Source organism: Gymnodraco acuticeps, unplaced genomic scaffold (assembly GCF_902827175.1).
Source record: "Gymnodraco acuticeps unplaced genomic scaffold, fGymAcu1.1, whole genome shotgun sequence".
NCBI lineage: Eukaryota > Metazoa > Chordata > Actinopteri > Perciformes > Bathydraconidae > Gymnodraco > Gymnodraco acuticeps.
In genome coordinates this window covers 3,351-30,939 of record NW_022992272.1, presented here as the reverse complement: position 1 = coordinate 30,939, position 27,589 = coordinate 3,351, and the positions used below count along the sequence as shown (strand labels likewise).

The 27,589-nt window shown below is 38.1% G+C and overlaps 2 protein-coding genes across 3 annotated transcripts; one reads left to right on the top strand and one right to left on the bottom strand.

Moving 5' to 3' along the window:
- Positions 1-2,123: 2,123 nt before the first annotated feature.
- LOC117540555 (large neutral amino acids transporter small subunit 4-like) lies at positions 2,124-11,503 on the bottom strand (the record flags this gene model as incomplete). Its single annotated transcript, XM_034207302.1, has 6 exons — positions 11,414-11,503; positions 10,603-10,736; positions 7,782-7,990; positions 5,910-6,053; positions 3,704-3,721; positions 2,124-2,250 (listed from the first exon to the last, which is right to left on the bottom strand). Coding segments are annotated over exons 1-6 (716 nt in total), but the record flags the coding sequence as incomplete, so codon positions are not given.
- A 12,559-nt stretch (positions 11,504-24,062) lies between these two features.
- On the top strand, positions 24,063-27,151 carry LOC117540554 (type-2 ice-structuring protein-like). Of its 2 annotated transcripts, XM_034207299.1 has the most exons (7): positions 24,063-24,137; positions 24,216-24,286; positions 24,373-24,408; positions 25,533-25,642; positions 25,950-26,084; positions 26,593-26,701; positions 26,797-27,151. In XM_034207299.1, exons 2-7 carry the CDS (start codon positions 24,226-24,228, stop codon positions 26,865-26,867), a joined length of 522 nt encoding a protein of 173 aa, XP_034063190.1. In that variant the 5' UTR covers positions 24,063-24,137; positions 24,216-24,225; the 3' UTR covers positions 26,868-27,151. The 2 variants fall into 2 exon arrangements, with proteins under 2 accessions (XP_034063190.1, XP_034063191.1); XM_034207300.1 differs by lacking the exon at positions 24,373-24,408 and having other exon boundaries at positions 24,068-24,137; positions 26,797-26,978.
- Positions 27,152-27,589: the final 438 nt, after the last annotated feature.

Sequence of the window (27,589 nt, the reverse complement as noted above, 5' to 3'; positions counted from 1 at the left end):
ATGATGAAACTGTTTAAAACACATGCTCAAAGTAAGCCGGATTTTGCCGATGTGTTTATGTGGATTCAAAAGTCGTAAATAATCTACAAAATGGAGGAGACCGATCTGATCGGAGCAACTGACAAATAATCCAACTGAAACCGGCATGGACAACGACTGTGTTTTAAAAATACGCTTATCCAGAAAAGCCCGGTTTGGACACTTTACGGGCAGAAGAAACATTTCTATAGAAAGAATTATACATTTCTGTCTTTGTATGCCTTTAATACTAACTTGAATTCTTATTAAAATTAATTAGTCAATTATTTTTTATATTTTATTGTAATGTGGAGACAAGGCTTTTAGTGACAATCATGTATTGCCTTCAGGGGTAGACATTAAGGGTAAAAAGCCACTGACCCGGAGCATTCGTCCAAAAAAAATCGACTAATAATGAAGAAAATGAACACATTTGTTGCAATAGTAATTTATGCACTAACTACATTACTACTTGTACTACAACATTTGAATCATCAGTTCTTCCTCATTTTCCTCAATTGTTCATATTTGGTTTATTAAACTAATGATATTGTGGTCATTGTTAAAAAATGTCTGCTATTATTATGAGTATTATTATTTGTATAATGCACTTTCTGCCTTCCTGTCATTAGGAGTTAGACATGTAATGGCTATAGATTAGATTAGATCCTTCATTATCTTAAACTGCTGGGACATTTCGCCAATACCTTTATATTTTCTACTCTTCACTTACTTGTTTAGGTCGGCATTGATGTACAGAGCCGACAGAAGACCTTGTTTATATTGGCATCATATTGAGAGGTGCAGTGACGCGTCATAAAACCAGGAAGTAAGCTGCTGGTTCCCTCCACAAAAAGCAATGGGATTTCTCCACAGGGTTTTGGAAAATAGCTGGAAATAAGGTCTGTGGAAAACAAACCTGTTTGATAAATGCACGTTTTGTTCAGCCGGATAATCTCCACATGTCTACCCTACTTTTATAATTTTCGAATCATAAATCTAATCGATAGATTATAAAAGGGTTTTAGGACGCGTCACTGCACCACTCTATAGAAGCCAACTCCATCGATCAAGATGAAACTTTCTCTCCCTCTTCTTCTCATACTCCCTGTCACTCTCCTTTAACTCCTCCGGTGACTTTCTTTTATTTGAAGATAGTTTTTTGCCCGGCGCTTGGCCGGTTACCGCTGGTATTAAAAACATTTGGCGAATGGTTAGGTGGCGCGATAGCCTGTAGTGAAGGAGCGCGCTCCCGCTCACGGGAGCCTGCTCGCGCTCCGCAGCAAACAGCTGTTTGCTTTTCACCCAACAACGACAAGCGACTCACGAAACGCTATGTTGTAGCGTTGATAAACGAAACAATTTAACTAAATTGCTAGTCAAAATACCAATACCACAGGACACATTTTTTTTTAAACAATATTTTTAGTGGCCCGAGCGGGCAAGTGGAAAGTGCTGCCCGGGGTGTCTAAATAGTGCTTCCGGGCCAGCGGGCCATTTATAATGTCGAGCCCTGGCCTTACAATTATATGTAAAAAAAATAAATAAAAAAAAAGTCTAAATATAATATTTGGTCTCAAATCATCTGAGGCCTGGCGCCCCCCAGGTTGGGAACCACTGCTCTAAACCGTTCACATTTCAAGTTCACTTAGTTGATCAAACAAATCATCAAACAACACGAAGAACAATGGCTTTTACCTCCTCTTTTGCAATGCTAAAAAGACACAAAAAACTCCCACATTTGGATCAATAAGGTACGTCTTATCTTATCGTATCTGCTAAGCCGTCGCCAACCACACCTGTCCACAAATATTGCAATATCACTCAAAATAATTGGTCTTTTTGTGGTAAAATGTTTCATATTTGGTCATTTGTTGTCTTTTTGTAGTAATCGAATGTTCATTTTGTGTCTCTGAGTCTCATTGTGTCTCTTTTTTATATTTCTTTGTGACTCAAAGTCTGTTTGTTGTAATCTTGTACCTGTGATGGTTTATATCTCTTTGTAATTGGTTTTCTTTTAGGTTTTTTGGTTCTTTTGCATCTCTTAAAGTAAAAAAAATTGCAATTAGTTAATTTTTCATAGTGTTTTATGGGTGCTTCCTCACCTCGGGGTGACTTTGTCTTTGTCGTCTTCACAGTCTTTGAGCTTCCAGTCCATCACGTACCCGATCACGGGAGAAGTGATGAGACAGAGGAGCTGCAGGACGCCGAAGATCGACGTGTAGACGCTCACTGAGGGACGGGAGAAAAGCGTTATTGAGGTTTGATTTTGGCTGTTTTGTAACGTTTTAAACATGAAATATGGAGGATTTAGAGGAGGATGCACAAAGAAACACAAACACAAAGTCAAAGGTGGAGGAAATATTCAGATATTTAAGTAAAAGTGGAAAAAGTACTTCTTTACCCAAGTAAAAGTAGTAATACTATCGTCTTAAAATACTCTGTTACGAGTAAAAGTAGTAATACTATGGTCTTAAAATACTCTGTTACAAGTAAAAGTAGTAATACTATGGTCTTAAAATACTCTGTTACAAGTAAAAGTAGTAATACTATGGTCTTAAAATACTCTGTTACAAGTAAAAGTAGTTGTACTATGGTCTTAAAATACTCTGTTACAAGTAAAAGTAGATATACTATGGTCTTAAAATACTCTGTTACAAGTAAAAGTAGTTGTACTATGGTCTTAAAATACTCCGTTAGTAAAAGTAGTAATACTATGGTCTTAAAATACTCTGTTACAAGTAAAAGTAGTAATACTATGGTCTTAAAATACTCTGTTACAAGTAAAAGTAGTAATACTATGGTCTTAAAATACTCTGTTACAAGTAAAAGTAGTAATACTATGGTCTTAAAATACTCTGTTACAAGTAAAAGTAGTTGTACTATGGTCTTAAAATACTCTGTTACAAGTAAAAGTAGATATACTATGGTCTTAAAATACTCTGTTACAAGTAAAAGTAGTTGTACTATGGTCTTAAAATACTCTGTTACAAGTAAAAGTAGTAATACTATGGTCTTAAAATACTCTGTTACAAGTACAAATACTATGGTCTTAAAATACTCTGTTACAAGTAAAAGTAGTAATACTATGGTCTTAAAATACTCTGTTACAAGTAAAAGTAGTAATACTATGGTCTTAAAATACTCTGTTACAAGTAAAAGTAGTTGTACTATGGTCTTAAAATACTCCGTTAGTAAAAGTAGTAATACTATGGTCTTAAAATACTCTGTTACAAGTACAAATACTATGGTCTTAAAATACTCCGTTACAAGTAAAAGTCCTGATTGGAAAATATTACTTATACATATTCAGGGGGGAATTGGGCTTTGTAACAGTTGCTCTATTTAACAATGAAATAAAATAACATATTTGCATAAATATAAGAAGAAAAAGTATATAAATATACCAATAAATACGTGAACATTTGTATTGTTAATCAACACATTGGTGTAGTATCACTAATCTATCTCTCTATTTCTATGCTAATAACATAATACTACATTTTTTATATACTTCTATACTTCCTACTATACTTTTACTTGTAATATAGTATTTTAAGATCACAGTATTTCTACTTTTGCTCCAGTAAAGGATATCGTTTGTTGGTTTGTCCATGAATGAATAGTGGAAACAAACAGCTGGAGAAATTGGGTTTCTTTGTGATTCAAGCCTGAAGTTTCTTACCCACTTGCATCTTCTCCACTGAAACAGCAGCAAGAAGCCAGCGCGGCGGAAAAAGAAAGAGTGGCAGAAACAGAACGGGAGGAAAGACAAAGCAGAGTTAACAACGAGGCGCTGAAGCTGAGCAGAAAGCAGCAGAGAGAGGATCGTTAGAGAGCAGAAAGAAAAGTGAACATAGAAAACATCCACAGCAACACGGTTCACTTTCTGATCACTAAACGTCATCACAGCCAACATTAGCCACCTTTAGCTTAGCGGTGGTGACGTGAAGTCATGTGACCGTGCTGTAGTTCCTTTATAGCCCAACATTAGCCACCTTTAGCTTAGCCGTGGTGACGTGAAGTCATGTGACCGTGCTGCAGTTCCTTTATAGCCCAACTTTAGCCACCTTTAGCTTAGCGGTGGTGACGTGAAGTCATGTGACCGTGCTGCAGTTCCTTTATAGCCCAACATTAGCCACCTTTAGCTTAGCGGTAGTGAAGTGAAGTCATGTGACCGTGCTGTAGTTCCTTTATAGTCCAACTTTAGCCACCTTTAGCTTAGCGGTAGTGAAGTGAAGTCATGTGAACGTGCTGTAGTTCCTTTATAGTCCAACATTAGCCTCCTTTAGCTTAGCGGTAGTGACGTGAAGTCATGTGACCGTGCTGTAGTTCCTTTATAGTCCAACATTAGCCACTTTTAGCTTAGCGGTAGTGACGTGAAGTAATGTGACCATGCTGTAGTTCCTTTATAGTCCAACATTAGCCTCCTTTAGCTTAGCGGTAGTGACGTGAAGTCATGTGACCGTGCTGTAGTTCCTTTATAGTCCAACTTTAGCCACCTTTAGCTTAGCGGTAGTGAAGTGAAGTCATGTGACCGTGCTGTAGTTCCTTTATAGTCCAACATTAGCCACCTTTAGCTTAGCGGTAGTGAAGTGAAGTCATGTGACCATGCTGTAGTTCCTTATTTACAGCCCAACATTAGCCTCCTTTAGCTTAGCGGTGGTGACGTGAAGTCATGTGACCGTGCTGTAGTTCCTTATTTATAGCCCAACATTAGCCTCCTTTAGCTTAGCAGTGGTGACGTGAAGTCATGTGACCGTGCTGCAGTTCCTTTATAGCCCAACATTAACCCCCTTTAGCTTAGCGGTGGTGACGTGAAGTCATGTGACCGTGCTGTAGTTCCTTTATAGCCCAACATTAGCCTCCTTTAGCTTAGCGGTGGTGACGTGAAGTCATGTGACCGTGCTGTAGTTCCTTTATAGCCCAACATTAGCCTCCTTTAGCTTAGCGGTAGTGACGTGAAGTCATGTGACCGTGCTGTAGTTCCTTTATAGTCCAACATTAGCCACTTTTAGCTTAGCGGTAGTGACGTGAAGTCATGTGACCGTGCTGTAGTTCCTTTATAGTCCAACTTTAGCCACCTTTAGCTTAGCGGTAGTGAAGTGAAGTCATGTGACCGTGCTGTAGTTCCTTTATAGTCCAACATTAGCCTCCTTTAGCTTAGCGGTAGTGACGTGAAGTCATGTGACCGTGCTGTAGTTCCTTTATAGTCCAACATTAGCCACTTTTAGCTTAGCGGTAGTGACGTGAAGTAATGTGACCGTGCTGTAGTTCCTTTATAGTCCAACTTTAGCCACCTTTAGCTTAGCGGTAGTGAAGTGAAGTCATGTGACCGTGCTGTAGTTCCTTTATAGTCCAACATTAGCCACCTTTAGCTTAGCGGTAGTGAAGTGAAGTCATGTGACCATGCTGTAGTTCCTTATTTACAGCCCAACATTAGCCTCCTTTAGCTTAGCAGTGGTGACGTGAAGTCATGTGACCGTGCTGTAGTTCCTTATTTATAGCCCAACATTAGCCTCCTTTAGCTTAGCGGTGGTGACGTGAAGTCATGTGACCGTGCTGTAGTTCCTTTATAGCCCAACATTAGCCTCCTTTAGCTTAGCGGTGGTGACGTGAAGTCATGTGACCGTGCTGTAGTTCCTTTATAGCCCAACATTAGCCGCCTTTAGCTTAGCGGTGGTGATGTGAAGTCATGTGACCGTGCTGTAGTTCCTTTATAGCCCAACATTAGCCCCCTTTAGCTAACGGTGGTGACGTGAAGTCATGTGACCGTGCTGTAGTTCCTTTATAGCCCAACATTAGCCCCCTTTAGCTTAGCGGTGGTGACGTGAAGTCATGTGACCGTGCTGTAGTTCCTTATTGTGTGTTTATACAGTGTTTAATCTCACCGGTGCTGAGGTCTCCCTCCGTCAGAGACTCCAAGATGGTGTTCATGGCTCCCATGTAGAAGATGAGGCGAAGCTGCGTCACACACATGGTGATGAGGCTCAGCATGAAGATGGGGCTGAAGATACTCTTCATGAAGGTCTGAGCTGCACAGGAAATGAAATAAGAAGAGGTCATTAGGAATAAAAAACCAACCTTGGCTATCATCCTGCTAGCACCATGTCACGTTTACATACCAAACTAGAACAGGGTGGCCAAGCTAAATAAATAATTACCATAACGCAGGGGTGGAAAGAAACATTTGCACAAGGCTTTTTAGGTTCAAGTACTATGTACTTACTTGTACTCCACTACAATATGGAGGCAAATATTGTACTTTTTACTACTGTACACTTATTTATAGTTATTATATAGTCCGTTAACAAGTCATCTCCACCTTTACCAGCTCTAACATTTAAAATGATGAACTGATTAATGGATCACTAATTGTAATAGCCATTATGCTTCACAAGAAATGTTATTTTTGAGGGCCCTCAAGTCCCATCTGTCTGCCAAGGACTTTGGCCCCAAATCTATTTGTTGTTTTGTCTGTCTAAACTGATCGTCTGACTGCCTTTTGTTTTGTTATGTTTGTTTATACTCCTGTTCTTCCTTGTAAAGCGACCTTGTGTATCATGAAAGGCGCTATAGAAATACAAGTTATTATTATTATTTGTGGTTCTTTGCTGCTAGATTTACTTGTCACAAAGTATTTCTACACTGTGGTATTACTACTTATACTTAAATGGGAGCCTATTCTGCTTTTTGGGGTTTAAGGGCTGATTAGTCGATATCTAGCTGAGAGAAATGAGAGCTGCAGTGTGTAATCTAACAGCTCCTGACAGATGGAAAATGTCCAGCTGTTATGAAATTAACAATGACTGCAACGCTACAATGCTTCTCTCAGGCTCTGAAACCAAACACCTACTGAGTGGCTTTCTAAAATCAGGGTCTGAACATATTCCACGGTCCATTTGTTACCAAAGAGAGCAAGAGGTGTGGGGGAAACGGACGTTAGCTTAGCTTGGATTTAGGGCGGAGGTAAAGGGGCGCCTTAAGGTAACACAGGCATGTTTGGGACTAATTGTTTTGTACAGATGTAGGTCCGAGCTGGGGTCTGAGGGTTCATACGGATATTTAATTAAAATTCAAGCACTTTTAAGGCAGTGTGGAAGACCTTGAACAATGACAAAGCGCATACTGTGTTCCTGTAACTTCCTCTTTGTCTTCTTCTACTGTTCCCATTAGTGTTTACATCCTGTCTGTCTTGCAGAGATGGCAAAAGTACACACATCCTTTACTCAAGTAGAAGTACAGATACTCGTGTTTAAAAATACTCTTTTTATGAATATAGCTTTTATATCATGTGACAAAACGAGAAGCATGGCTGCAAGTGTGAGTGCTATTGCCGATGCGCCTCAGCTTGAAGACAATTAAGACGCAAGAAGTGAAATTTGGAAGTATTTTGGTTGCATCTCCGACAGCGAGGGCAAGCCTACGGACACCACGAGGCCTGTCTGTAAGGAATGTTTCAGATCCCTCTATTTTGAATTTTGACAAAAAAGTTGTTTGAGATGATGCTGCTATTTTAGTTAATTGTCATTTTACCTTGAATGCCATTGCTTTAATTTATTTTATTTATAGTTCTCATTGTTCAAAAGTTTGTGTTATGACTGCAAATTGTTTCCAGGTTTGAAATAAAGCACAATAATGACATTTAAGACGGGTTCCCCTTTTTTTGAGAAATCGCAATTCTTGACTTGGTATCCGTACCGAAACAAAAATGTTGGTATCGTAACGACACTAGTTTGAAGTGTATTTTCCTGCAGACTCACCCGGTTCCTGGTCCTTGGATTTGACCTCCAGGTCGACGGTGGACAGGCACAGTTTGTTGGCCTCCTGCGTTGCCAGGTCCTTGTTCGGCTGTTTCTGCTTCATGGAGTTTCCCACGCTGAGGCGGCGGCCCACCGTCGTCACCTGCTGGTAAAACTGCTTCCCTGTGATCTTGTGGTCGAAGCCCAGCCAGCTGAACTTGATCTTAACCCTGCAGGTGGGGAGAGAAGAGGCGGTGAAGAGGATATTTTGAGCGCAAAATACAGAGAACCGTGAAATAGTGTGATTCTGTGTCACTTTGTTGTCCATTTTGGTCTTTTTGTAACTGTTTGAAGTCACTTTGAGTCGTTTTGTGTCTTTTTACGTATCTTTGAGGTCTTTAATGGCGCATTTCCATTACAGGGCCTCGCTCTGTATGGCTAGGCCTCGTTAGGCCTTGGTAGGCCAGAGTCACTTTATGCTGCGTTTCCATTACAGTGTAGTAGCTGGGGCAGTAACTATAGCAACGCAGTGTAGGCGGAGCCGTGATGTCATCTTCAATGAGAACCACAGAAAAACAACATCAGCCGTTAGCTCTTAGCACTCAGAGCTCACAGCTCCTCATATCTGTTCAGAAACTAGACAAAAGTTAAACAAGTACAAACCACAGACTGCCTGTGTCATGGCGAATACAGTCGCTGGTTTATTTATGTCTGTAGGCCGTTGTTGTGAGTGTGGACGGTCGGAGCATATATAACGTTAGCTTAGCTTTTAAAACACACATTTTAAAAGGCGTTTCTCTGCCGTCTGTCTGCAGACTTGTCAAAGCATTAATTCATGGTTTTTACTAACCGGTATCAGTATGTTGTTACTTCGGCATCATTTTGAAACGTGTATTACAATTAAATCACGGTCAAATATGTTAATCTTGTTGTAGTTGTAGCCCCCTTGCCAGCGATTCTCTCTCTAGTTTAGCATACTCAGCCCGACTCAGCCTGGTTGTTGGCCCGGAAAGAACCTCGATTTTATGGGACCAGAAAAACTGTGAAATAGTACCCGCTAGCCGGAACTACGCCAAGTGGAAACACAACCAAAAACGGGCCCTGCACGCTTAAAGCGAGCTCCACGCTGTAGTGGAAATGCTCCATAAGTGACTGTTTGAAGTCAAATTGAGTCATTTCGTGTCTTTTTATGTCTCTTTGTGGTCCCTTTTTGTCTTTTTCTGTCATGTAATAGACATGTATTTTGAGTCTCTTTGTGGTAGTCTTGTGGTTATATGTTCATTTTGGTCTTTTTTGTGTCTTTATAGTAATTTTGTCTCCTTTCTATTTATTTTGTGCCCGTTTTTTGAGTCTGCTTGTTGTCATTTTTGTACCTGTGGTTGTTTACATCTCTTTGCATTTGGGCTTGTTATCGTTTTTTGTGGTTGTTTTGCATCTCTTTTAATCCATTTAAAGTTTATTTTGAGTCTCTTCCTAGTCTTTGCACGTGTCTTTCAGTGGTATTTTGCAGGTGAAGGCCAGGGGGGGGGATGTGAATACTTAGGATAAGTTCAGTAATCCACCAATAAGGAGAAGGATGAGGAAAGAAAGTCAGAAGGAGATACATGAGCCGAGCAAAAGGAGGAAAGAAAATATCTAGGTGGCTGCGAGCAAATCCGGCCGATCATCTGGTTTTAAAGTCTTTCCTGTCTTTATGCTTCGGATAGAAAGCGTAAAAGTCCATGAAATGTTTTCCATGTGTGTGAGGAGATCTCTGCGGAGAATCTCTCTACAGAAACCTGTGTGTGTGTGTGTGTGTGTGTGTGTGTGTGTGTGTGTGTGTGTGTGTGTGTGTGTGTGTGTGTGTGTGTGTGTGTGTGTGTGTGTGTGTGTGTGTGTGTGTGTGTGTGTGTGTGTGTGTTTCTTTACACGTTCCAGTACAAAACAGAAACCAAATCAGGGTAAAAAAGTAACCTGATCGCATTGTGTCACTTCTGGATTACCTCTATATCAAATACAAAAGAAAGAAAAATAAATAAATACACTTTGAGCATAATTATACAGTATTTTGGTTTAACCAACCAGGAGTCCCGTTACTCCCAGAAATCCAGTTACTCCCAGAAATCCCCTTACTCCCGTTACTAAAGAACTAGAAACTAAAGAACTATCCTGATACAAACCAAAATCCCTGTAACTCCCCGAAATCCCGTTACGACCCACTCCCAGAAATTCCGTTACTCCCAGAAATCCCGTTACGACCCACTCACAGAAATTCCGTTACTCCCAGTAATCCCGTTACTCCCAGAAATCCCGTTACTCCCAGAAATCCCGTTACGACCCACTCACAGAAATTCCGTTACTCCCCGAAATCCCGTTACGAAAGAACTACAAACTAGAACTACAAACCAAAGAAATACAAACTACAAACTACAAACTACCAACTAAATAACAAAAAAACAAAGAACTACAAACCAAAGAACTACAAACCAAAGAACTACAAACTACAAACTAAAGAACTAGAAATCCCGATACTCCCCGAAATCCCGTTACGACCCACACACAGAAATTCCGTTACTCCCAGAAATCCCGTTACGACCCACTCACAGAAATCCCGTTACGAAAGAACTACAAACTAGAACTACAAACCAAAGAAATACAAACTACAAACTACCAACTAAATAACAAAAAACTAAAGAACTAATCAAAGAACTACAAACCAAATAACTACCAACCAAAGAACTACAAACTACAAACTAAAGAACTAGAAATCCCGTTACTCCCCGAAATCCCGTTACTCCCCACTCACAGAACTCCTGTTACTCCCAGAAAACCTGTTAATCCCTGAAATCCCGTTTATTCTCACGTGTAGTCCATGTCCTCGGGGCTGGGGAACGGCTCCAGAGGCCAGTTGATGAAACAGTTGAGGAAGACGAGGCAGGCGCAGGCAGCCCAGACCAGCAGGATGATGATGAAGGTGGCGCCCAGATCGTAGATCACCTGAAGTCGTCAGAAACAGAATCAGAATCCCTTTAACCCTTACCCTAACCTCGTGAACAAATAATCAACATAAAGAACTGGGTTGTTATGTGTTTGAAGTGCAAATTAGGCATTCTTTTATAACTTTTGGTGAATTTAGGAGGAATTTACAGAAACAACTTGACAAGCTTCGTAATAAATGTGTGTTTTTGTAATGTTTATTCCCACTACTCTGACTATAGACATTTTATGGAAGCAAACAATAGCCCAAAAAAGTGTTTAAAAGCCTTTCCATAACAAAACAAATGCACATTTGTGTTTAAAATCCAGTTTTAATCAGCTGGACAAGATTTATAAGGATATTTTTCTTTCTATAATTGTCTCTCCAAATAACAATCATGAAAATCCAATTAATGGCAAATGCAAATAATTGTGCCCCACTATCACACTTGTATAATCTAGCTGGTTTTTTAATGTACAATTATGAGGCTGTTCTGTTCGTTAGGACACATCACAGATTAACTCAATGAGACTTGTTTTGCATGGATCACCTACAAATGTCTGAAGTGTTGTTATTAAAAGACTTTTTGAGACGATTTTTGACCTTAAATGATGAAAAACAACTTTGAAATGACTCATGGGATGGATGAGGAACAATGGATGGATATTTGTTGTTATTTACAGCAGATTGTTGTTACCTTGATGCCGGGGAAGGTGACGGCGGAGGAGGCGTAGGATCCGATCATCAGAGCGATGAACGTCGACCTCAAGTCTCCAAACATACTGGGGAGCTGAAGAGAAGAAGAGATATGTGGTTACTAACCTAAAGATATAAGAAACATGTGATCTTCTATAATGTTTACATCAAAGTCAACTTTATTGTCAATCTTTCAGTTTGTGTGCACAGACAGAGATCGAAATACCGTTTCCCACAATCCAGAATACAAAAAAGCGAGCTTGTAATTGCATTAAAGGTGGGGTAGGTAAGTTTCAGAAACCGGCTCGAGTGCACTACAATTTGAAAGTACACAGCCGAAAATAATCCGCCCCTTCCTTCAGACTTCCTTACAGAGCACCTCCTCCAACACACATGAACGCGCAATGCACGCCCAATAATGAGGGCACGAGATACATTTGTGCGTGCAATCCGTTTAGCCGGGTTGTACTTTTTACAGCGCCACGGCTTCCACAGATGACATTTTTTTATGGATTTTTTGTCAAAGCACTTAAGATATTCATTGCTATCGGGATGTTAAGAGCATTCCATGGAATATAACAAAAAGTGTATCTCGAGCCGGTTTCTCAAACGTACATACCCCACCTTTAAGTGAATTTAATTTTTTGAAAATTGAAGTTATTTCTGAAAATAAAACATTATTTTTAAAAGTCAGGTCATTTTTTCAAAACCAGATAATGTTTAAAACAATGAGTTCATTTTCTTTTTTTAAATATATTCCACAAATGATGTGGAAATATAGGCATTTTTCAGAAATGTATGACTGTTTGTAAATAAAGGATTATTTCTGTTATTTCAAGTCATCTTTGAGATAATTATCACTAGTTCAACACGGTCCATCCTGTACAAGCTGCTATTTTTAAATAAGCCATTGTTTCCATTAAGTCAATACGGTAAATATTGTTGTGATATTTAAGAGTCTGTTAGCTGACTTTGAGCAGCTCTCTTTTCATGCAACTGTCTTCTGGTAGCTTTATAGAACAATCTTTGTTGACACTACAATCCTCTAAAACCCACAAGCTCTGCTCAACATTAACAATCTTAAATATTTCACACAGTGTCGACAGGCAGCGCAGAGGACATGCTGTACTTTCTGCAGTGTTTGAAGTGCAGCAGAGAGTCTTGCATAATGACGCTCGACTCTTAACTTGGAGAAAGGATGACGTGCCTTCTAGGAAGCAAGAAGCAGAAAAAACTGCAACAGATGGCTGAGATATTAATGTACGCCATCTGGAGACAATATATAGCTTTAACCAGTGGGGAAATACGTACATTTACTCAAGTATTATCATTTTCAGCTACTCAAGAACACTTCAGATGGAAATATGTAGTGCTGGAAGAGGTATTAAGTCAAAGCCCTGCATAAGCGAAAGTAAATAAGTAAAAGTAACAAAAATCGAAAAATGAAGTTTAAGAAAATCCCCAAAAATGAATGGATGAATTAAAATAAACTCACTAAATGTTTATACAATTTAGACGCCAACACATTTTTATCTCAAAAAGCTGTTCTTGTATAATTGTTCTTGTTTATCATTTGTATAGTCCCATAATAATGATAAAAAAACATTTAAACGGAAAAAAGTGTGATAGAAAAACATTTAATCAGAACAAAGTGCAGAGGTGCTCCAAATCACCCACAAGTGCATTTATATAGCCCCATAATAGTGATACAAAATCATTTCAATAGAAGTCGGATAAAAGCCTCTCCAGCACTAGTTTCATTCATAACAAACGGAATATTTGTCTAAATTAAGCACAGAAAAGCATACTTTTTAAAGATCATCTATTTTGCATTTATTACAGTGTTGGGATAAAACTCATATCCAGAATGCACCGACTTTCACCATTTCAAGATGTTTTTATCGTCTTTGTCCCGATGATGTGAACTGTGCCAGATTTAGATTGAGATTGAAGGGATAATTATGGCCCCCCTCTCATGTCCTCATTTACCCCCCCCCCCCCCCCCCCCTATCTGCTGCTGTGCTCCACAGGGGGGCATATGGAGGGTTTTGGAAGGGGGGGGCAGCTTGTTAGGAAGTTACTTGAACCCGCTCACCCCTCACAAATTAAATAACCGGATTAATTGGACCAAAAATGTCTGCTTCGTTAAAGGTCTAATTACATTGTTCTGGTATCAGTACTTTACTCCACTACTTATTTTTCTGACGACTTTTTACTTTGACTTCTTACATGTTGAACCCAAATACCTGTACTTTCTACTTCTTACATGTTGAACTCAAATACCTGTACTTTCTACTTCTTACATGTTGAACACAAATACCTGTACTTTCTACTTCTTACATGTTGAACACAAATACCTGTACTTTCTACTTTTTACATGTTGAACACAAATACCTGTACTTTCTACTTCTCACATGTTGAACTCAAATACCTGTACTTTCTACTTCTCACATGTTGAACCCAAATACCTGTACTTTCTACTTCTTACATGTTGAACCCAAATACCTGTACTTTCTACTTCTTACATGTTGAACACAAATACCTGTACTTTCTACTTCTTACATGTTGAACACAAATACCTGTACTTTCTACTTCTTACATGTTGAACACAAATACCTGTACTTTCTACTTCTCACATGTTGAACCCAAATACCTGTACTTTCTACTTCTTACATGTTGAACACAAATACCTGTACTTTCTACTTCTTACATGTTGAACACAAATACCTGTACTTTCTACTTCTCACATGTTGAACACAAATACCTGTACTTTCTACTTCTTACATGTTGAACCCAAATACCTGTACTTTCTACTTCTTACATGTTGAACACAAATACCTGTACTTTCTACTTCTTACATGTTGAACACAAATACCTGTACTTTCTACTTCCTACATGTTGAACACAAATACCTGTACTTTCTACTTCTTACATGTTGAACACAAATACCTGTACTTTCTAATTCTTACATGTTGAACCCAAATACCTGTACTTTCTACTTCTTACATGTTGAACACAAATACCTGTACTTTCTACTTCTTACATGTTGAACACAAATACCTGTACTTTCTACTTCCTACATGTTGAACCCAAATACCTGTACTTTCTACTTCTTACATGTTGAACACAAATACCTGTACTTTCTACTTCTTACATGTTGAACACAAATACCTGTACTTTCTACTTCCTACATGTTGAACCCAAATACCTGTACTTTCTACTTCTTACATGTTGAACCCAAATACCTGTACTTTCTACTTCTTACATGTTGAACACAAATACCTGTACTTTCTACTTCTTACATGTTGAACACAAATACCTGTACTTTCTACTTCCTACATGTTGAACCCAAATACCTGTACTTTCTACTTCTTACATGTTGAACACAAATACCTGTACTTTCTACTTCTTACATGTTGAACACAAATACCTGTACTTTCTACTTCCTACATGTTGAACCCAAATACCTGTACTTTCTACTTCTTACATGTTGAACACAAATACCTGTACTTTCTACTTCTCACATGTTGAACCCAAATACCTGTACTTTCTACTTCTTACATGTTGAACACAAATACCTGTACTTTCTACTTCTCACATGTTGAACCCAAATACCTGTACTTTCTACTTCTCACATGTTGAACCCAAATACCTGTACTTTCTACTTCTTACATGTTGAACCCAAATACCTGTACTTTCTACTTTTTACATGTTGAACTCAAATACCTGTACTTTCTACTTCTCACATGTTGAACCCAAATACCTGTACTTTCTACTTCTTACATGTTGAACACAAATACCTGTACTTTCTACTTCTTACATGTTGAACACAAATACCTGTACTTTCTACTTCTTACATGTTGAACACAAATACCTGTACTTTCTACTTCTTACATGTTGAACCCAAATACCTGTACTTTCTACTTCTCACATGTTGAACCCAAATACCTGTACTTTCTACTTCTTACATGTTGAACCCAAATACCTGAACTTTCTACTTCTTAGATGTTGAACTCAAATACCTGAACTTTCTACTTCTTAGATGTTGAACTCAAATACCTGAACTTTCTACTTCTTACATGTTGAACTCAAATACCTGTACTTTCTACTTCTTACATGTTGAACACAAATACCTGTACTTTCTACTTCTTACATGTTGAACACAAATACCTGTACTTTCTACTTCTCACATGTTGAACCCAAATACCTGTACTTTCTACTTCTCACATGTTGAACACAAATACCTGTACTTTCTACTTCTTACATGTTGAACACAAATACCTGTACTTTCTACTTCTTACATGTTGAACTCAAATACCTGTACTTTCTACTTCTTACATGTTGAACACAAATACCTGTACTTTCTACTTCTTACATGTTGAACTCAAATACCTGTACTTTCTACTTCTTACATGTTGAACTCAAATACCTGTACTTTCTACTTCTTACATGTTGAACTCAAATACATGTACTTTCTACTTCTTACATGTTGAACCCAAATACCTGTACTTTCTACTTCTTACATGTTGAACACAAATACCTGTACTTTCTACTTTTTACATGTTGAACACAATTACCTGTACTTTCTACTTCTTACATGTTGAACACAAATACTTGTACTTTCTACTTTTTACATGTTGAACACAAATACCTGTACTTTCTACTTCTTACATGTTTTACACAAATACTTGTACTTTCTACTTTTTACATGTTGAACACAAATACCTGTACTTTCTACTTCTCACATGTTGAACACAAATACCTGTACTTTCTACTTCTTACATGTTGAACACAAATACCTGTACTTTCTACTTCTCTCATTTTCCAAACAGCTGGTTCCTTTAGTTTGAATGTGTGTTTGGTGGCGTGATCATTATTCTTTAGAATCATTGATGACAGATCATTTCCCATGGCCTGGATTCAAACTTTCATATGTTGGGCAATTTGCACTATTAGCAGAAGTTGTGTAATTAGAATTATTCAGCATTATATCCTAAACAGACAGTTGAGAACGTTTTGGGGGTTATTGAGGACGCTGAATCCATTTCGGACATTTTCAGGATCAGTTTTAACCAGGGTTCAAGTTATAAACCGAGCTCTACATGACTAACAATAACATGGGTGAAATATAGGTGTTATATTGGTGTAATAAGGGCTAAGTAACGGTGTAACATGGGTATTATATGGTATAATATTAGTTTAATATGGGTCTCATAACAGTGATATAGGTTTAATAACACTTTAAAAGGCGCAATGTATCTCATGATATACATTTTAAGTTTAAGAAATCATGAAATACATTAGAAAACAGCATAATTAAGATATAATAAACCGTTTTATACAAAAAGGGGATTCTGCATATGAGTACGTTTATTTTGGTATTTTGAGTATATTCCAGTTACTTCCATCTAATTTCACAGTTTTCCTGATAAGTAAATGTACTATTGTTTCTTGCAGGTGAACGTCTGGACCTGGTCTGATGGGACTCCTTACACTACACAGACTGGTGTGATGGAGAGCCCAATCAGAGAGGCGTGCAGAGATGCGTACTTATGAATCACTCAGGTAATATAGCATTACGCTTACAATAAGTTATGTCGATTTTAGATTTGAGTACCAGAGAAATATAAAAACAAATGTTTTGTATTTTTTCGAAGTGGAGAAGTGCTGGGATAACATGCATTGTACCGTGAAGTTGCCGTCTGTCTGTGTCAAGAGATCCTGAAGGAGTCTGACCCCCACAGAGGCATAAAGTCCACCTTGAACCTTGTGTGTTTGTGTGCATGCTTTTAAATACATCTGTCTTCACGCCATCAGTGTCACTTATGTTCTGATGGTTCTGATTAATAATCTTTCCTATCGCTGTAACGCTGAGGAATGAAGCGACAAGTGAATCAAACAGTGGCTGCCTCTCATGAGAGCAGACTGAAGGAGTTTGGAAGGAGAAAATGCTTTTAGCACAACCTTATATATTTAATAGAGACTCTTTTTTTCATCTGTGCAAGAATAAAAAGCTCAAGCATTTCAACAAGCTGTTCTGTCATTAATGTATTTATATGAATTAATATGAGGAAACACTTAGTATTATTACTTATAAAAATACTTTTTTTGTCGTTCTGGGAAATGGGTCATTGGAGGTGAAAACAAAATGATATTTCAGAGCGAAAATCATCAAACAGTTGAGTGATCGGCAGCATGTCTGAACAGGAGTCAAAACCACCCAACAGTCCAACATTAGCCTCCTTTAGCTTAGCGGTGGTGACGTGAAGTCATGTGACTGTGCTGTAGTTCCTTTATAGCCCAACATTAGCCACCTTTAGCTTAGCAGGTGGTGGCGTGAAGTCATGTGACCGTGCTGTAGTTCCTTTATATCCCAACATTAGCCGCCTTTAGCTTAGCGGTGGTGGCGTGAAGTCATGTGACTGTGCTGTAGTTCCTTTATAGCCCAACATTAGCCACCTTTAGCTTAGCGGTGGTGACGTGAAGTCATGTGACTGTGCTGTAGTTCCTTTATAGCCCAACATTAGCCTCCTTTAGCTTAGCGGTGGTGACGTGAAGTCATGTGACCGTGCTGTAGTTCCTTTATAGCCCAACATTAGCCACCTTTAGCTTAGCGGTGGTGACGTGAAGTCATGTGACTGTGCTGTAGTTCCTTTATAGCCCAACATTAGCCACCTTTAGCTTAGCGGTGGTGACAGTAGCACCATTATAGGCACCACTTAAATGGAGCATACTTCTTGTCTCGTCAGAAACTGCGGGATGCTAACTCACATATGTTGGGCAATGATAAGAAATTGCAGTTTTAACATGAAAGCGGCCATATCTGTCTCTCTGGGCTGTTTGACTACCATGAGTAGTGTTGCGACCATTGGTTATAGAGAGCACAAGATGAAAATGATTACATCTACTGTGGGTCATTTTCTTCAAATAAATAAGCAATCTGTCCGAATCCAAAATTGTAAAATCTTACAAGCCATTTTTAAACTATTGCCTGCAGGCTATAATACTAATTAAAACAACTTGTGTTAATTGTGCAAATACTTCTATGTAATGGGGACCTATACTATACATTTCTAACATGTTGAGGGGTCCTCAACATTTACGGGTTCACAGCAAGACCCTATAAACTTGCAACTAAGAGCATTAGAAGTAACTGAAAAGTCTGTAGTGTGCAACCAAGCAAAGTGACTGTATGAAAGATTTTAACTTTATATTCTGATACAAGAAGATATCATGTTAGATTTTGCATAATTACTTGTCTTTTCGATTATTTCCCATTTTGCCCAATCCTAACGTGTATAATAATAAGTCCATAATGTCATTTTTGATATAAAATAAATTAATGTTTCTGTAAAATACACGCATCAAATATATCTATAACTATATGTATCTCTATGTCTGCTGCATGCATTTTGCTGTGTCACCGAAGAATGTTTCGAATTTTGCAAAATCACCATTGAAGGCCTTCTTTACCTTGTATGGTCCGTGCTGTAGTTCCTTTATAGCCTTTTTTTATGATATGTTATGGATTGTAAAGTGTCCTTTAGTGTTATGAAAGGGTATCCAAATAAAATTGATTATTCATTCATTATGATTATTATTATATAATGAAGTAATATGTCTGTACAATACACACTCATATTTACAGTATTTGTATCGCTCTATGTCTGCTGCATGCATTTTGCTGTGTCACAGAAGACTGTTTGGCATTTTGCAAAATCACCCTTGAAGGCCTTCTTTACATTGTATGGTCATTTTGATGCTCTTATTAGTTCCTTAAAATGTTACGAGAAAGCGGCAATATCTGTTTTCTCTGTGGGCTGATTTCGACTACGATGAGTTGTGTTGCAACCATTGGATATAGAGGGAACAAAATGAAAAGTATTACCTCTACTCAGGACAATCTTTTTCAAATAAATAAGCAATCTGTCCATTCAAAAGTCCCCTAAATTGTCCAAATCGACCAAAAATGTATCAACATCAGCTCACAGAGAGTACAAATGTTGGCATTTTCTGGTTAAAACTGCCATTCATTATCCTGAAAATGTCAGAAATGGACTCAGAATCCTCAAAACAAGAAAAAATGTTGTCCAAATAATGGTAATGAATTATAACGCAATGTATGCTAATTGTGCAAATTGCCCAACATATGCAGGTTAGCATCCACTGTTTTATTGCACTTTTTTATGAGGGCAATACAACTGACCTGAGATGACTTCTGTTAAACACTATGCTTTGATAATATTCAAACATAAACATTTTTAAATATAGGGAATTAACAACAACCTCGAATGACCGTGTTGTAATAGAACGATTAAGCTATAATATTTTTTGTATTTAATGTATTACCCCGCCTGGTACAAGACGAACAGTTATTAAATAGATCAAGATCTCTGTGTAATAATATAAATTGCTGAGTTGTATCTCTATATCTCCGCTTTATGCATTTTGCTGTGTCACTGAAGACGGTTTTTGCATTTTGCAAAATCACCCCTGAAGGCCTTTGTTACTTTGTATCAGCGACGTGCAGTCAGGGGAGGCAGGGGAGGCAGAGCCTCACCTGTCATACTCATACTCCAATGTAACGGAAAAACAACTAAAGAAAAACTAAATAGTAATAATAATAAAATGTCTCCACTGATCTGTGTTGTAAATGTGATTTCTGTAGCCTATGATTCCAATCGCTTTTTATAGTCAAAATCAGCAAATTTGCCGAGCTCCGCTACAACTACATGGGAGCGATGAGGAGTGAGGCAGGGACGAGCTCTGCCTCTCGTAAGCCCACAGTAACTGGCTGGAGCGGGGGCACTAATTTAGCGCGGGCACTTATTTTGTGAGCGCGCTCAAGCCAGTTACTGTGGGGTGAGGTGAGGCACAGATGAGCTCTGCCTCACCTCAGAATGCGTCACCCCACAGAAACTGGCTGGAAAGCGGGCCCTAAGCGCATGCCTGCACCATCTCACTGTATGTCACCAATGTAATGTTTGTAGATCCCTTTATTACATTTATCCTCGCCATCCATAGTCTCTAAATAACTTATTTCACGTATATATGATATTTAGGCTCGCTGGTCTCATCATACAATGGCAATGAAAAAAGCACCAGGAGAGGCAGCCATAACCTTTGCCGCACTGAAGGGGGCGCAAGTGAGCCCACAGGTCCTTGTTGCTACTGTTATTCTACGCAGAGACAGTAGACGCAACAAACTAGACTTTTGAAACTAGAGGAAGATAAGGAGGACTTTTACAAAAAAGTAATAGAGATTGTTGTCCAGAAGGATAGCATGGACTTCATCTTCAAGTCAAGGTAAGACCACCATTGTAATGAAAATGGGATCTTACTAAGAAAGAACAATCCAATATTTAGATTTTGGGTATCCTTTTGTTGAACGGTCTGTTTAAGATGAATCGAAGCATCAGACTAAAAAAGCTTTTGAAAATAACCGAATATTTCGATTACGGTCAAAATATAATATTTGTAAATCTGACTCTGAAAGAGTCAGTGCCTCACCAGCCATGAACCTCACCGCACGTCACTGGTATGTATAGTCATGTTGTTTATCGTCAAACTCTTTATCTTGCTTTTCCTTTGTGTCTTTGTGTTTTTTTTGCCCCTTTTTATGTTAATTTGAAGTCTCTAGTCTTTGGTGTCGTTTCTCATAAATGATGCATCTCTTCGAGGTCTTTTTAGGTCACTTGGAAATTGCTTTGGTCTTTATAGCTTTTTATCCGTGGTAATTATTTGTCTTTTTGTAATACGTTTGTGTCTTTGCAGTTGTTTTGCTTTTGCCCCTTTTTATTATTGCTCAAAGTCTATTTGTGGTCTCTTTGTGTCACTTTGAAGTTGTTATGCTTCGATTTAAATGAATTGGAAAATGAAGGATAAGAAAATAGCATTAATACATGTTCCTAAATATTCAATGTACTTGCCCATTGAGGGTAATACAAAATATATGACCTGCTATAATGTGTTTTTCCCCACCGGCAACAAGACTGCTAAACACCTGAGTGCTTTAGCAGTCTCGACAAACATTCATCTGTTTGTCATCTTACTGTACAATATTTAATTTTACATTCTGTTCTTGTATATCATATTCTATTTACGTGTATATAGACTTATTGCACTCTTTTTATTTGTATTTTTGTATTTTATTATATGACTATGTTGCATTGTTGGAGGAACTCAGGTCATAAGATTTTCATTGCCATTTCTACATTGTAGCTTATGTGCATATATCATTAAAACCTTTGTATCTTGAGCCTTTGAATCCAGTGATATAGTTCACAAAACGCAATTCTGCAGTGTTTTTAGTTTGGTATTTTGAGTTTACGTTGTTGCTGATGTCTAACCTAAACTCATTTATGGCGCTTTTCCACCGCAGCACGTAGCACGGTTTAAGCTTTTCTTTTGCTTTTCCACTAGGGTTAGTTCCAGCTCAGGGCTACTTTTTCACCTTTTTTCTGGCCCTCCAAAATTGAGGTTCTTACCGGGCTGAGTATGCTAAACTAGTGATGTAAACACTCTACTGCTGAATGGTCAGAGAGAATCGCTGGCAAGGGGGCTACCGCTACAACAAAATGAACATATTTTACCATGATTTCATTGTAATACACGTTTCAAAATGATGCCGAAGTAACAACATACTGATACCGGTTAGTAAAAACCATGATTTAATGCTTTGGCAAGTCTGCAGACAGACGGCAGGCGAAACACCTTTTAAAATGTGTATTTTCTGAATGAAGATTGGATCGATCAGGCTAAGCTAACGTTGTATATGCTCCGACCGTCCACACTCACAACAACGGCCTACAGACATAAATAAACCAGCGACTGTATTCACCATGACAGACAGTCTGTGGTTTGTACTTGTTTAACTTTTGTCTAGTTTCTGAACAGATATGAGGAGCTGTGAGCTCCGAGTGCTAACAGCTAACGCCGGATGTTTTGGTTTTGTGGTTCGCATTGAAGATGACGTCACGGCAGTTTTACGCAGCGTCGCTCCGCCTGCCGAACAGCCGAACGCCCCGCCTACACTGCGTTACTATAGTAACTACCCCAGTTACTAAACTGTAATGGAAACGCAGCTTAAAGTGAGCCTGGCCTACCAAGGCCTAACTAAGCTGTGCTAAGCCGTGCTAGGTCCTGCAGTGGAAAAGCGCCATTAGTCACTGAATGTCACTCATGGCGTCCCCCAGGGCTCTGTACTTGGTCCCCTGCTTTTCATAATTTACATCGTCTCACTTGGACTCCGTCAGCCAACTCCGGTTCCACTGTTACGCCAACGACACCCATTTCTACATTTCTGCAACCACCCACTCCCAACACACCAACTGCCTCACTGACATCAAAACATGGATGCAAAACAACTTTCTGAAACTAAACTGTGACAAATCTGAAATCCGCAGTTGGATTGGGACTACTCTTTATGTTTTGTGTTTTCTTTGTACCGTTTCTGTTCAGATTTTATGTAAAGCGTCTTTGAGCATTAGGAAGAAAGTTGTATCACTTAAGAAGTGGAAGGCCTTCACCTACAAAATCTCCCTCAAAGACAAACCGTGGAGAGACAGAAACATGATCACACTTACAAAAACAAAATGACTGTAGAGACCCAAAATGACTTCAAAAAGATACAAAATGACTAAAGAGGAACAAAAATCTCCATTTACATTTGAAGGTTTCTTAAAAAAGGCGTTAAGTTTAACTTCAAAGTAATGTAAAGTAATGTTTCTTTAAAATACACGCATCAAATATATCTATAACTATATGTATCTCTATGTCTGCTGCATGCATTTTGCTGTGTCACCGAACAATGTTTCGAATTTTGCAAAATCACCATTGAAGGCCTTCTTTACCTTGTATGGTCATTTTGTATGGCCATAAAGTCTCATAGGCATGCTGTGGCTTTCTACAAAAAGAACGTGTTATTTTTAGTCTAGTTGCCAGCATAGTGAACACGGAAATGTTGAGTGTCACTGAAGAAGGTTTTCGCATTTTGCAAAAATCATCTCTGAAGCCCTTCTTTAACTTGTATAGTCATGTTGTAAATGTAGCATATCTTTGAAGTTGTTTGGGTCTCTCTGAAATTGCTTTTGTCTTTTTATTACATTATATTTAATTTGCTGACGCTTTTATCCAAAGCGACTTACACTACGTGCAAAAAGCATAGAGAATCAAACTCCGAACAATAAGGAAAGTGCAGATATATTCACTTCAAGCAGGTCATACCATAGTAAGAGATAGTGGATTTGTTTTATAGTTTCTTAGCTTTATTTTTTCCCAATTATGATTGGGAGTCTTGTTTGTCTTTTTGTAATCCTTTTGTGTCTCTGTAGTTGTTTTGCATTTGTCTAAGTGTATTGTGATCGCTTTGTGTCCCTTTGCAGGTGTTATGCTTCAATTTGAAATGTAATGCATCACTTACAGAAGTGTCAGGCCTTCACCTACAAAATCTCCCTCAAAGAGAAACCATGGAGAGACTCAGCCATGATCACAATTACAAAAACAAAATGACTACAGAAACACTAGGTGACTAAAGAGGAACATGTATTTCTATTAACTTTTGCAGATTTCCTAAAAAGGCGTTAAGATTAGGGTAACTTGTTTTGTAAGAGGGCAGGGCCGCATCTTTTCTAAGTTCCTTGTTTCTTTACAGATGATCAGATAAGTTTGAGTATTTAAGAGCTGGTGTTCCTCCTGTTCTGCACCACAGGACGGCTGGACTTCAGGTTTCTACAAACTCTCATCATCTCCTCACTGTTTTATTCCCCACATTGTTACCTGTAATCTGTATTTGTGTTTTAAAGGATCCTCATCATGAAGACGCTCGCTGTGTTCGCTCTGGTTTGTGCCATGATGGCCTTGGTTAGAGCTGCTGGTGAGTATTATAACATATCTAAAACCTTTAACAGATTTGTTTTTTGTCAGTAAACAAGTCAATAACTAGAGTGTTAAACTTTCTAGCCGTTTCAGAGGAAGCAGCTGAAAAAGACCTAGCAGGCGAGTTGCTTTTAGATTATACAAAGACACTAGAACTTACTATTTTAAAACTATAATTAAATACATATGAAAATACAAAATAAATGTACGGGAAAAAAAATACATTAAATCATAATATATGAATACTGTTATTTACTGGAAGACTGTTACTAAGGTATGGAAGACTGTTACTCAGGTATAGAAGACTATTATAAGGTATAGAAGACTGTTGCTAAGATATAGAAGACTGTTACTAAGGTATATAAGACTCTTATAAGGTATAGAAGACTGTTGCTAAGGTATAGCTGACTGTTGCTAAGGTATATACAACTGTTATAAGGTATAGAAGACTGTTGCTAAGGTATAAAACACTGTTGCTAAGGTATAGCTGACTGTTGCTAAGGTATAAAAGACTGTTGCTAAGGTATAGCTGACTGTTGCTAAGGTATAGAAGACTGTTACTAAGGTATAGCTGACTGTTGCTAAGGTATAAAAGACTGTTGCTAAGGTATAGAAAACTTTGGTTAATTTTCTGTTGCTCAATCAGTATCAATATATTTAGTTTTTATATATTTAGATCTTATGTATTAAGTTTTATATTGAGTTTTAGATGTTTATATATATATATATATATATAATAATGTTTTTCAAAAATGTAGTTCTATATGTATTTATGTTTTATATTGAATTTCTTTTTACATTTCGAGAGCACACATCTTTGAATTCATGCTGAACTGTCCCCATACCTTAGCAAAAGTCTTCTATACCTTATAACAGTCTTCTATACCTTAGCAATGGTATTGTATACTTAGAAACGGTCCGCTATATAGAAATAACAGACCACAGATTGTCCAAACTGACCAATCAGAATTCAGTATTCAACTAAGCTGTGTAATAAGTAAGGGATAATGTACAGCGAAGCGGTCATTGATCGTGATCCTCCTTAGCAACGGTCATCATTTTGCATAGCAGCACTGTTATTGAGTATTAACAACCTCTGAAATGTCCAAATTGACCAATCAGAATCTAGTATTTAACCAAGCCGTATAATCAATTTCGACAAAGGGTTTATGTCTATATGCCATCAGATAAAACGAGAGTCTAATAAAAGTTTTACATTAATAGACTCTAACTTTTGTTCTCAGTTAAGAGTCATGTGGTGAAGCGCTCAGTTCGCTGCCCCAGTGGATGGACCTCGGTCAACGGACGCTGTTTCTTCTTCAACCCCAGACCCATGACTTGGGCTAAAGCCGAGGTAATGCTGGTCCCTGACTCAGGACTACAAATGCATTTGTTTTGATAGTTTGATAACCTGTACAAACTGTCCCCTGAGACAAATGTAACATTTGTGATATTGAGCAATATAAACTTTGATTGATTGATAAGAGGTATATGTATTTTAAGCAGTAGCTGCAACAAATACATAAATGCATCAAGAATACATTATTCTGAAATGGGCCATTCTGTACAATGAGTCATTTGACTTTTTCTACTTTTACTTGAGCAAAATGTGGAATGCAGGATTTATTTTTTCTTTAATATTCTTCTAATTTGTCCTGCAGAGAAACTGCCACTCAATGAGGGGACACCTGGCGTCCGTAAGCAACATGATGGAGTACCATGAGATCCAGAAGATGATCATGACCGCCACACATCGGATTAAGCTAGCGTGGATCGGAGGCTCTGAAGTACATGAGGTACTTTACAGTTGTGAAAGTAACTAAGTACATTTACTCAAGTTCGGTTGTAAAGTGCAATTAGAGGTACTTGTTCTTTATTTGATGCTACTTAATAGTTCTCCTCCACTAAATTTAGTACCACTACATTTATTTGACAACATTGGTATACAGACAAAGGATTCTAACATGACTGTAACATGGGTTAAGTAACGGTGTAATGTGGGTGTAACATGGGTATTATATGGTATAATATTAGCTTGGGTCTCAGGACAGTGTAATATAGGTGTGATATAGGTTTAATAACACTTTAAAAAGTGCAATGTATCTCATGATATACATTTTAAGTTTAAGAAATCATGAAATACATTAGAAAACAGCAGCTAATTAAGATGTAATATATTGTTTTATACAAAAAGTGGATTCTGCATATGAGTATGTTTAGTTTTGGTATTTTGAGTATATGCCAGTTTCTTCCATCTAATTTCACAGTTTTCCTGATAAATAAATGTACTATTGTTTCTTGCAGGTGAACGTCTGGACCTGGTCTGATGGGACTCCTTTACACTACACAGACTGGTGTGATAGAGAGCCCAATAATCCTGGCGAGCAGAGATGCATACAGATAAATTACTCAGGTAATATAGCATTACGCTTACAATAAGTTATGTCAATTTTAGATTTGAGTACCAGAGAAATATAAAAACAAATATATTTCTTTAATTCTTTGCAGTGGAGAAGTGCTGGGATAACAAGGAGTGTTTCGTGAAGTTGCCGTCTGTCTGTGTCAATAGATCCCCGTGATGTCTGACCCCCACAGAGGCATAAAGTCCACCTTAAACCTTGTGTGTTTGTGTGCATGCTTTTAAATACATCTGTCACTTATGTTCTGATGGTTCTGATTAATAATCTTTCCTATCGCTGTAACGCTGAGGAATGAAGCGACAAGTGAATCAAACAGTGGCTGCCTCTCATGAGAGCAGACTGAAGGAGTTTGGAAGGAGAAAATGCTTTTAGCACAACCTTATATATTTAATAGACTCTTTTTTTCATCTGTGCAAGAATAAAAAGCTCAAGCATTTCAACAAGCTGCTCTGTCATTAATGTATTTATATCAATTCATAGGAGGAAACACTTTTTTGTCATTCTGGGAAATGGGTCATTGGAGGTGAAAACTAAATCACCTGTCAGAGCGAAAAACAAAAGCTCTAGCTCTCATGAGATTGCGTTACACCGGGAGTTTCTCTGAGTCTGAGTCACAGTCAGCTGCAATAATACTATTCCCCAAAAACATGTCACACAAACCGGTTTGGTCTAATGATGACGGAAGAAGAAGAAGAAGCGGGGATTAATGGGTTTCTTCCCATACATGTTTCCATTGAGTTATAGACCAGAATGCATGACATCACACAAAGTAAAAAAAAGTGTCCTTATTGTCACTATTGTTTTTGGGGGGTAACCTGAATGTTTATCACACATGTCGGACATTTCAAACATGAATCCTATTCCCTAACCAGGCCTTTTCT

Excerpts from the sequence above, each read along its gene's own strand:
- LOC117540554 (XM_034207299.1), top strand. The coding sequence starts at position 24,226 with ATGAAGACGCTCGCTGTGTTCGCTCTGGTTTGTGCCATGATGGCCTTG. Across the intron at positions 24,287-24,372 it reads GGCCTTGGTTAGAGCTGCTG|CCGTTTCAGAGGAAGCAGCT; the intron begins GTGAGTATTATA and ends TAAACTTTCTAG. Across the intron at positions 26,702-26,796 it reads CATACAGATAAATTACTCAG|TGGAGAAGTGCTGGGATAAC; the intron begins GTAATATAGCAT and ends AATTCTTTGCAG.